The sequence below is a fragment of the Dasypus novemcinctus genome, chromosome 3 (genome assembly GCF_030445035.2).
Source record: "Dasypus novemcinctus isolate mDasNov1 chromosome 3, mDasNov1.1.hap2, whole genome shotgun sequence".
Taxonomy (NCBI): Eukaryota; Metazoa; Chordata; class Mammalia; order Cingulata; family Dasypodidae; genus Dasypus; species Dasypus novemcinctus.
In genome coordinates this window covers 124,349,660-124,362,024 of record NC_080675.1, presented here as the reverse complement: position 1 = coordinate 124,362,024, position 12,365 = coordinate 124,349,660, and the positions used below count along the sequence as shown (strand labels likewise).

The window sequence follows — 12,365 nt, the reverse complement described above, 5'->3', positions numbered from 1 at the left end:
CTGTTTTCAAGTATCAGAGAGCTATGAAAGCAGTGAGAACTTCTAGAATGAGGATCCAGAAGAATAGGCAAACGCAAAAATGAGCACACCATCTGGTACTACTTTTCCCTTTACAGCAATTGCTGACAATGAAATCCACAAGTTAGAAACTAAGAAGTTGTGAAAGGCTTTGGGAAGGAATTTACAACTTGGCATGGAATAAGGTGGGATGGTGATCTGGTGACGACCACTGAAGGTCTGGGATGCGAGAAAGAAGGGCCCTAGTAAACAACCTACTCTTTTATTAAGTGGAACCCTAATGAAAACATACTAGGAGGGAACATGGATGTGGCTCAAGCAGTTGGGTGTCTACATACACATGGGAGTTCCCAGGTTCAGTTCCTGGTGTCTCCTAAAGAAGACGAGCAATACAGTGAGTTGATGTGATGGGCTGGTATTGCTAGCTGATGGAACAAGATAACACAATGAGATGGCACAATGAGATGATGCAATGAGGAGGCACAACAAGCAGGCAGTGGAGGTGGCTCAAGCAATAAGGCGCCTCCCTTCCCTATGGGAGGTCCTGGGTTCAGATCTGAGGGCCTCCTTAAAAAAAAAAAGGACAAGCAGACACAGAGAGCCAACAATGAACAGATGCAGAAAGCAGAGAGCAACACAAACAACAAGGGGGAGGAGAATTAAATAAACAAAATAATCTTTAGAAAAACATACTAGGAGTTAAGACTGAACTAGAAATACAAAGACTAAAGCATAGCTGAGTTATTTACACCCATAATTTAAAAATGGTAATGTGCCCTTAGCCTAGCTATTCACCAGAAAGAGTCAATCCTCTCAGTAATAAGCATCACCCAGAGCATCAAAATATCCCTAAAATTTTCGTTTAGCACAAAAATTTAAAAAATATCCAGTATACCAAAATGAATACAAAATTTAAAAAAGATAGGAAAAAAACACAGAAAATAGAAATAGATCCAAATTAGACCCAGATAATTAGGTTATCAGACATAGATTTTAAAATGTTTTGTAGTTTGTAGACTATTTACTTTTTATTTCTCTCCCATTCCCCCCGCCCCCACCGTTGTCTGCTCTCTGTTTCCATTCGCTGTGTGTTCTTCTATGTCTGCTTGCAGTCTTGTCATCAGCAGCAGGAATCTGTGTCTCTTTTTGTTGTGTCATCTTGCTGTGTCAGCCTTCCGTGTGTGTGGCACCACTTCTGAGCAGGCTGCGCTTTTTTTGTGGGGTGGCTATCGTTGTCGGGCGCACTCCTTGCACATCAGACTCCCTTACACGGGCTCCCCTGCATGGCAAGGCACTCCTTGTGCACATCAGCACTAACTGTGGGCCAGGTCACTACACTGGTCAGGAGGCCCTGGGTTTGAACCCTGGACTTCCTGTATGGTAGGCGGATGCTCTAGCAGTTGAGCCAAATCCATTTCCCAATAGTTTTGTGGACAATTTAAAAGATGAACATTTTCAACATAGGATCAGGGGGAAAAATTCTAGAGTTATAAAAATATAATTCTGAAAGAATTTAAAAAGTGAGTTCCATAGCAATTATACAAAGCTGAAAAAAGAAACAGTGACTTCTCAGTGACTGGATCAGCAGAAAATATTAAGACTGAAATGTGAAGAAATAAAGGTTAGGAAATACAGAAAACAAGTAAAAAAATATATAAGACAAGGTGAAACTTAACATGTAATTGTTCCTTCCTCCAGAAGAACAGAGAGACCAGAGTAGAAAAAGTATTTGAAGAGAGACTATTCAGAGTTTTCCAAAACTGATGAAAGAAATAAAAGTCACAGATTCAAGAAGTACTATTAATTCCAATAGAGAAAAATACAAAGAAAACCACATCCAAACACATAATAATAAAGTGAAAAAAAAAAAATGAAAATTTCAAAACCATGAAAGAACTAAACATTACTTTCAAAGGATGTAATTAGACCTTAAGCTGATTTCTCAACAAAAATAATGAAACCCGAAAGACAGGAGAATATTTTCAGACAAACAAATGACAACCAGAATTCCATCTCCAATGAAAATATCCTTCAAAAATGAAGGCAAGGGAAGTGGATGTAGTTCAAGCAGTTGAGGGCCTGCTTCCCATATGGGAGGTCGTGGGTTTGGTCTGCAGTGCCTCCTAAAAAAAAAAAAAGAAAGAAACAACAAGCAAAGAAATGAAAGAAAACAAAAAACAAATTAGGGGAGCTGAGGCAGCTCAGTGGCTGAGCAGTAGTAGCTCCCCATATAGGAGGCCCAGGGTTCACTTCCTGGTGAAACGGAGGGGAGGAAAGGAGAGGGGAGGGGAGGGGAGAGAAACAAGGAAAGAGAGAAAGAAAGAAACAAGGAAGGAAAGAGAGAAAGAAAGAAACAAGGAAAGAAAGAGAGGGAGGGAGGGAGGGAAGGTGGGAGGAAGGAAGGAAGGGGCAAACTAATGACATCTTTCAGAAAAATAAAAACTGAGATTTTATCACCAAGAGACTCTTACTAAAGAAAATAAATATTGAAATGGATTTTTAGGTCAAAACTCAAAGATGCAAGGACATAGGCAGAAAAATCTAAAGGATAAAACTGTTGGTAAATCTGAATGTTTTATGGGATTTAAAATACAAATAGAATTAAAAGTCATAATAACAATGCACATAAATCATGAGGGAAATAAATGCAGTTACAAGTATTCTAAAGATTCTTATATCATTCAGTAATTGGTAAAAGCATTAATATATTATACAGTAGTAAGTTAAAACTCACTTATGCATTTAGAGAAAATAGAAAATGAATGTATAAACTTGCTAACAGGGGGAAGTGGACCTGGTCCAATGGATAGGGCATCCATCTACCACATGGGAGGTCTGCGGTTCAAACCCCAGGCCTCCTTGACCAATGTGGAGCTGGCCCATGCACAGTGTTTATGCGCGCAAAGAGTGCCGTGCCATGCAGGGCTGTCTCCCGCGTAAGGGAGTCCCACGTGCAAGGAGTGCGCCCCATAAGGAGAGCCGCCCAACACAAAAGAAAGTTTGGCCTGCCCAAGAATGGCACCGCACCCATGGAGAGCTGACACAACAAGATGACGCAACAAAAAGAAGCACAGATTCCCAGTATGGCTGATGAGGATAGAAGTGGTCAAAGAAGAACACACAGTGAATGGACACAGAGAACAGACAACTGGGGGGGGGGGGGGGGGAAGGGGAGAGAAATAAATTTTAAAAATAAATCTTTAAAAAAAAAAACTTGCTAAGAGGGAGGTGGATGTGGCTCAAACAATTGGGCTCCTGCTTACCACATGGGCAGTCCCTGGTTTGATTCCCAGTTCCTCCTAGGGAAACAGCAGGCTAGCAAAATAGGCAGGCAAGGCAAGACGATACAACAAGGGAACACAGGAGGAAAAATATAATGAGAGACACAGCAAAGCAGGGAATGGAGGTGATTCAAGCGATTAGGCACCTCCATTCCACATCAGAGGTCCTGAGTTAGGTTCCCAGTGTCTCCTAAAGAAACAAGGAAGACAACAGACATAGCAAGTGCAAACAATGAGGGGGTAAGGAGAAATAAATAAGTAAAATGAATCTTAAAAAAGAAAGAAAAACTTGATGATAGGGAAGCAAAGGTGGCTCAAGCACTTGGGCTCCCGCCTACGACATGGGAGGTCCCTGGTTCAGTTCCCAGTGTCTCCTAGGGAGAACAGTAGGCTGGCACGACAGGCAGGCATGGCAAGCTGATGCAACTAGGTAACGCAACAAAGGACCCAAGAAGAAAAAACATGAGAGAAGTAGCAGAGTAGGGAGCAAAGGCTCCCAGTGTCTCCTAGGGAGGAAAGCAAGGCAGCAAGCTGAGGTGGCAAGCAGGCACAACAAGCTCACACATAATGATGACAAGAGGCACATGGGGAAAAACACAATGAGAAACACAGCAGGGCAGGGAACAGAGGTAGCTCAAGCAATTGGGCACCTCCCTCCCATGTCAGAGCTCCAGGTTCGGTTTCCGGTGCCTCCTAAAAAGAAACAAGGAAGGCACAGAAAGCGCAAACAGCAAGGGGGTGGGAAGAAATAAATATTTTAAAAAAAACAAAACTTGCTAATAAAGAAGGAAGGAAATTATTAAAAATAGTAAAAGAATACAAGAAAAGGGAGTTCTGGGAAAATGGTGTCAATATAGGAGTCACTGCTCAGCTTTCTCACAAAAAATGGCTGAGAAAGGGGGAAAGCCTACCTAAGGGAGCTGCTTTGGGAACCTACAGAACAGGAGGTTGCAGAGCATTGACCAGGAAGAAGGACATAGAGGCCAAAAGAAATCGTGAGTTCCTGGCACCTGTGGCTAGAAACAGCTGGTGCATAAGCCCCACCCTCAAGGCAAATAGCTTCCATGGAACCCCTGGCTCTAATCAGTCAGCTGAGAGGGAGGGAACGCTCCCTGGAAGGAAGAGAGATCTGGCAGAGGGTGAAGAGTGGTTTCCTTTCGGTGGGTTGGGCTACATACTCTGCCCCTTTAATTTGGGGAGGACCTGAGCCAGCAGTGAGGTGGCCCTGGGAAGAGGAGAGGGGGTGGATCTACTCAGGTAAGCTGTCACACCCAGCAACCCCAGGAGAGAGGAACTTGGTCAGGGAAGGGGTGGAGACAGGCACCTAACTAGCCCGGCCTCTGAAAACTGTTAGGAGTTCAACATTCATGAGGGAAACATGGGCTAGAAGAGCCAGATAAACCTTTAGAAGCCTATTTAATCAATAGAGCCACAAGGGGAGGAATTCCTGCCTTACATGTAGAAGGTCCCAGGTTCGAGCTCTGGTACCCCCTAAGAGAAGGGATCCAAGGAGAGATCCAAAAAGTTATCAGGCACAGAGCTAGCACATTATAATAGGGAATGTATAGACTGAGATTGTTGTTTTGTTTTACATTTTTTCTTATCTGTTATTTTTTCTTTCTTTTTCTCCTTTTATTTTATTTGCTAAAACTGGGTAGTCACCTGCCGAGGGCAGGATGAAGGGTGATTAATTGATAAGGACCAGGAGCCTAAGAAGGTCACTAGTGACATAAGAGGGAAGGCTGTTTATCCTGGGTTGTTTTTGGTTGCTGTTTTGTTTCTTATTTGTTGTCTTTTCCCTTTCTTTTCTTTCCTTTTTTTCTTTAACTTATATTTTCAACCTACTTTATTTCTAGTCTTTCCTTCATCTTTCTATCTGCTGACTTCTGTTGATTTTATTTCATTCCACTTCTTGTTTGGTCTTCATTTTCCTCTTTTTCTCTCTCTCCCTCCCCCCTCCCCCCAACCACCTCCCTCTGTTTTTTCTGCTTTTCATCTCTCTTGCCTTTTAATTCATTCAATTTTTTTCCCTCTCTATTTTGTTTCTTATTTTCTTTTACTCATATTATTTATTTAGCTTCCTAGCTTTTCTACGATTCCTCTGCTACCTTTTTTGTATTATTATTACTACTATTATTTTTCTCTTTTTACCTCTTTCTTTTTCTCTGGTTCTAATACTTTTTTTCAAAGAGAACACAGACAAGTGCAAGGATACAGAACACATAACCAGCCTACATTGGCAAAGAAGAAACTGATGAACTCAATAGACCAATCACAAGTAACAGGATTGAATTAGTCATCAAAAACCTCCCAACTAAGAAGAGCCCAGGACAAGATGGCTTCAAAGGTGAATTCATCCAAACATTCTGGAAAGAACACCAATCCTGCTTAAATATTTCCCAAAAGAAATGGAGGGAACATTGCCTAACTCATTCTATGATGTCGACATCACTCTAATACCAAAGCCAAATAAAGAAATCACAAAAAAGAAAATTACATACCAATTTCCTTGATGAACCTGGACGCTAAAATCCTCAACAAAATACTTGCTATTTGTATTCAACAACACATCAAACAAATTACACACCATGACCAAATGGATTTCATCCCTGGTGTGCAAGGATGGTTCAACATAAGAAATCAATGTAATACATCACATAAACAGAAAAAAATCATATGATCATCTCTATTGATGCAGAAAAAGCACGGGAAAATACAGCACTATTTTCTTATAAAAACACTTCAAAAAATAGGAATGGAAGGAACTACCTCAAAGTGAAAAAGGGGATATACGAAAAACCCACAGCTAACATCATATTCAAAGGTGAAATCCTAAAAGCTTTCTCTCTAAGGCCTGGAACAAGACAGGATGCCCACTGTCACTGCTCTTACTAAACATGGTATTAGAAGTACTTGCTTGAGCACTTAGGCAAGAAAAAGATCTAAAAGGCATCCAAACTGGAAAGGAAGAAGTAAAAATTTCACTATAGATGACATAACCCTATACATAGAAAGCCTTGAGAAATCTACAATGAAGTTTCTAGAGGTTATAAATGAGTTCAGTAAAGCGGCAGGTTATAAGATTAATGTACAAAACCAGTAGCATTTCTGTACACCAATAATGAACAATTTTACAATAGCAACCAAAAGAATCAGATACCTAGGAATAAACTTAAGATGTAAGGACTTGTATGCAGGAAACTGCACACCATTGTTAAAGGAAATCAAAGACCTAAACCAATGGAAGAATATTCCCTGTTCATGGATCGGAAGACTAAACATCAAGATGTCTGTCATATCCAAAGTGATTAACAGATTTAATGCAACCCCAATAAAAATTACAACAGCATTTCTTACTGAATTGGAAAAGATAAATATGAAATTTATTTGGAAGGGCAAGAGGCCCCTAATAGCCAAAGACATATTGAAAAAGAAAAACAAAATTGGAGGACTCACACTACCTGACTTTAAAATATATTACAAAGCTAAAGTGCTCAAAACTGCATGGTACTGGCACAAGGACATACATACTGACCAATGGAATCAAACTGAAAGTTCTGATGTAGAGCCTCACATATACAATTTACTGTTATTTGACAAGGCCACTAATCCCACTCAACTGGAAGAGAACGGCCTCTTCAACAAATGGTGCTTAGAGAACTGGCTATCCATAAGCAAAAGACTGAGTGAGGACCACCACTTCACACCCTATATAAAAATTAACTCAAGATGGATTTAAGATCTAAATCTAACAGCCAAGTCCATAAAGCTCCTAGAAGATAATGTAAGGAAGAATCTCTGAGATCTTAGAGTAGGAAACAGTTTCATAAAATTTACATCCGAAGCACGATCAGCGAAAGGAAAAGTAGAAAAATGGGACTTACTCAAAATTAAAAACTTTTGCACTTAAAAGGAGTTTGTCAAGAAAGTGAAAAGGCAGCCTACTCAATGGGAGGATATATTTGGTAACCAACTACCTGATAAGGGCCTAATACTCAACATATATAAAGAAATCCTACTTCTCAAAAATAAAAAGACCAACAACCCATTTTAAAAATGGGCAAGATATCTGAATAGACACTTCCCCAAAAAAGAAATACAATTCGCTAAAAAGCACATGAAAAGATGTTTAACATCACTAGCTACTAGGGAAATGCAAATCAAAACTACAGTGAGATATCATCTTACATTCATTAGACTGGCGGCTATTAAAAAAACAGGATTTGGAAGTGGATTTGGCTCAACAGATAAAGCGTCCACCTACCACATGGGAGATCCAGGGTTCAAACCCAGGGCCTCCTGACCCATGTGATGAGCTGGCCCATGCGCAGTGCTGATGCGTGCAAGGAGTGCCATGCCAGCAGGGGAGCCCCACGCGCAAGGAGTGCACCCTGTAGGGAGACCTGCCCAGCATGAGAAAAGTGCAGCCTGCCCAGGAGTGGTACCGCACAGACAGAGAGCTGACGCAGCAAGATGATACAACAAAAAGAGACACAGATTCCAGGTGCTGCTGACAAGAATATAAGCGGACAGAGAACACACAGCAAATGGACACAGAGAGCATACAACTGGGGGGGAGGGGAGGGCAGGGAAGGGGAGAGAAATAAATAAAAAATAAATCTTAAAAAAACGAAACAAAACAGGACTACAAGTGTTGGAGAGGATGTGGAGGAAAGGAAACACTTATCCACTGCTAGTGGGAATGTAGAATGGTGCAGCCATTGTGGATGACAGTTTGGCGGTTCCTCAGGAAGGTATCTATAGAACTGTTACATGATCCAGCAATTCCACTTCTGGGTATAAACCCAGAAGAATTGAAAGCAGGGACACGAACAGATACATGCACACCAATGTTCACAGTGGCATTATTCACTACTGCCAAAATCTGGAAGCAACCCGAATGTCCATCAACAGATGAATGGATAAGCAAACTGTGGTATATACATACAATGGATTATTATTCACCTGTAAGAAGGAATGCAGTATTAACACATGGGATAACAGATCAATCTTGAAGACCTTATATTGAGTGAAGTAAGTTAGGCACTGAAGGACAAATATTACATGACCACACTGATATGAATTAAGCAAAGTGAGCAGACTCACAGAGCTAGACTTTGGAAGACAGGCTTAGAGGAGGCAGAAAGAGTAGAGGGTGGTGACCTGATGCCCATAAGGGCAAAATCTATAAGGTGGAAGGGTGTGGTTGGGCAGTGGACGGACATGACAATTGTACAGTCCTATGACTTGGTTCAGTGGTACTGGTCTTTGAGGGGAGGTAGGGTAGAGTGTTGGGTTGGGCTATCCATGGGACTGAAGAGAGGGTTGAGGGAAGGAACAGATGAACTCTGGGGATTTACAAGTCTATGGTTAAACCTATAATGTTGGCAATGTTCTTATGACAAATATGGCAGGGGAGGGTTACTGGTGTAGGATATTGGGTGGGGTGGGGTATACAGGATAGTGTACACCTGGGGCAGGTTTTTATGGAACATCTGTATGTTCATATTGTTATAGTGTATTATATCAGTGGGTGGAAACCCACACAATAAACAAGAAAATATTAAACACCCATTGTAGGGAGTCCTGCTATGTTCTCAATTAGAGGACAAGAATCCCTTGAGAACATAGGCAATGCCTAACAAAAGAAAACAGACCAATATGTCAAGGCCTCAATATTACTGCAAGTAACTATGAATCATATTCTTCAAAAACTGAAACTTAATGATTACCATAGGTTTGGGGTGGGGGAGAGGAGTAGAATAATAGATGGAAGGTAGGGCATTTTTAGGGCATTAGAATTGTTCTGCATGATCTTGCAATAACAAATATAGCAACTTCAAATTTTGTAAAAACCGATTAAAGTGCATGATCCAAAATGTAAACCATAATGTAATGTAAACCATCCACCATGGTTAGTAGCAATGCTTCAATATTTGTACACCATTTTTAACAAATGTACCATCTACATGTAAAAAGTTTATAAGGGAGAGGGAAAAAAAAGGGGGGGGGCATTGGATATATGGGAATCATCTGTATTCTCATGTGACTTTCCTGTATCCTAAAGCTCCTTTGAAGGTAAAATGGAAAAAAAAAAGACACTGGGGGAATATATGTAAAAAAGAAAAATCAATGCACATACAAGACAACAGGTCTTACAGTGATGAAAGACAATGTTAAAATTTTTTTTCATTATTGCAAATTGTTTTAAACTTTTTTGTATTTTATTGGTTCTTTTTAAAATTGTTTAATTTTCTTATTAATTTTATTTGGTTATTTTGTTGGCTTCATTTTTGGAGACATTTTGGATCACAGAAGGGTCACAGCAGTGGCTGAGGAGGATCACTGGTGTGAAGTGTCAGTGATGTGATGCATGGGAAGAGTTTCAACTGGGGTATGCCTCTAAGACACATGAATATGTTCAAGTGTTCATGGGACACTGTCTCAGTGGGGTGGAAGTCCACACAATAACCAAAAGAATATTGAATTCCCATCCTGGGGAGTCTGCTACATTCTCTAATAGGACATCAAGAATCTCCCAAGTGCAAAAGCAATATCCAGTGAATCAAGACAGACCATTATTCCAGACCCTTGAAAATGATTGTACTTATGAACCTTTTCTTGTGAAATTGAAACTTACCCTAGTATTATATACTTCCTAAGAGTTGCCCCATGAAAGCTTCCTTGTTGCTCAAATGTGGCCTTTCTCTAAGCCAAACCCAGCATATAAAAGCACTACCTTCCCACCAGAAAGGGATATGACTCTCAGGGATGAGTCTCCCTGGCACCAAGGGATTATTACCAAGCACCAATTAGCAATACATCTGGAAAAAGACCTTGATGAAAAGGGAGAGAAGAGTTTTTATGGCTAAGAGATTTCAAAGTAAGTTGGGAAGTCATTCCAGAGGTTATGCTTTGCAAGTCTCAGCAGTATCTCATTGACTGCCACAGTAAATAGTGCCTCAAATAGCGGGCTCCTGAGGGTTCTAGTGATATCCAGAAACTATAAGCAGGGAGACAGCTCAACAATTCAGCACCCCGTGAGTGGGCCTCACTTTGGAATTTATGCTGCCCACTGTAAGAGAGTTAGACTTATTTATAGTTTCTCTACACAATGGCTCTTCTGTCCCTTTTATTTGAACCTATAATTAGTACTATGCTTGATAAATATATGTCCCAGAACTTAAATCTTTGGTTCACCTACGTGCTAGCTGAGTCCTGAATTTCAGCAGAGCTGCAAAACCTACTCTCCGGTTCACTGGGTTCACCCAGGACAACTAACAAGGAGATGATGATTGACAACACCCATCCCAAGGAGTCTCTGAAACTGTAAGCAAAATAGCTCCATCTATCTGCCACATGGGATCTAAGCCACCTCTCAATTAGAAAAGAGTAGGCACCACCATCCCGAAATGATCAAGACTGGGGAATGAACAATGAACTAAAGTAGACTTACTATTATTCTACTGTAGACTTGTTATTATTCTAGCAATGGAAGAACTCATATCATTGATGTAACTCATATCATTGAGGTTCTGAGGGATGGGAGAAGGAAGGATAGGTGTAAAAGACATTTTCAAGACACTGGATTTGCCCTGCATGACACTGCAGTGACAGATACATGGCATTGTATATTTTGCCATAACATGCAAAATTATGTGGGAGAAAGTATAAACTAGAACATAAACTTTAGTCCATGGTTAGCAGCAATGCTTCAAAATGGGTTAATCAATTGTAACAAATGTACCACACTAATGATGGATGTTGATAATGAGGGGAAAGGGAGTGGGGCATATGGGAATCCCTTATATTTTCTATGTAACATTTATGTAATCTAAAGCTTCTTTAAAAATAAAAATATTATATAAAAAAAATAAGAGAGAAAATAATATAACAAATGAGAAAAGTACAAAACCAATGAATGTGATGGTAATTTGAAACTAAAATACAGTGTAGCTTTATTAAATGTAAATGTATTAAATGTGCCAACTAAAAGATTGATAGACTGAAAAAAAAAAACTATATGCTGATTGAAAGGATAGGTGCCAAGTAAAAGAGAAGATAATATACTGCTAATTGTAATAAAGTTTAGGAATAATGATTTCAGAAAAAGTAGACTTTGGCAAGAAAACTGATAAGAGATAAAGACATTTCATGATGACAAAAAGGTTCAACACAATATGAAAACAGAACAATTCTATATTTGTATGCACCTATACAAGAATACTGAAAATAAAAAAATAATAATAAAAAGAATTTTTAAAAAAGATATAAATGAATGACAGGCCATTTTTCTGACATAGTGTTTTAGAAACTGTCAGAAAACAAATGCATATTATTTAGATAACAATATAAATAAAGTATAATATCAAATACATGACATACCTTAGCTCTGTAAGAATGAGAACCCCCTTGAAAATTTATGACTCCATAAGCATCCGTTGGGCTCTGTTCTGTATGCTTTTCCACTGACCATTCTTCTATTGTCTGGTTAAAATGGTCACCCAATTTCACATCTGAGTATTTCATGGCAAGACTTGCAGTAAAACAAGCATGCTGCTTGACCAAGCGACCACAAAAGCACCTAAAGGGGATAAATGAGATACAAAAGAAAATTAATAAAAATGAATCTGGTGGGGAAGTGGATGTGGCTTAATTGATTGGGCTCCCATCTACCAAATGGGAGGCCCCAGGTTCGCTTCCCAGGGCTTCCTTGTGAAGGCAAGCTGGACTGCGCCTGCGGAGAGCTGACGTCCTGCGCTGTGGAGAACTGGCACAGCAAGATGATACAACAAAGGGAGACAAACAGACACAGAAGAAGGTGCAGTGAATGGACACAGAAAGCAGACAGCAAGCAAGGGGGGGGGATAAATAAATAAAATAAATCTTTAAAAAAATGAATCTGGTGGAGAAAATAGAAGAAAATGCCACTGTACATACACTTACAGTGATGAAAGGCAAAATGTCAAAAACAAAACAAAAAAACGGAGTTACAACACCTATTCTTCATTTCAGTGGACTCACCCAGGGAGGAGATGATGGCTAAACAACATAACAAGGAACCAA

At 39.9% G+C, this 12,365-nt stretch overlaps 1 protein-coding gene across 1 annotated transcript in view; it reads right to left on the bottom strand.

Moving 5' to 3' along the window:
• The window catches only part of TRPM7 (transient receptor potential cation channel subfamily M member 7), a 160,359-nt gene that overhangs the window by 104,409 nt on the left and 43,585 nt on the right, over positions 1–12,365 (bottom strand). Inside the window, exon 4 of the mRNA XM_058294201.2 lies at positions 11,685–11,883. Within this exon, the coding sequence (XP_058150184.1) occupies positions 11,685–11,883 (199 nt within the window). The remainder of the gene's footprint in view (positions 1–11,684; positions 11,884–12,365) is intronic.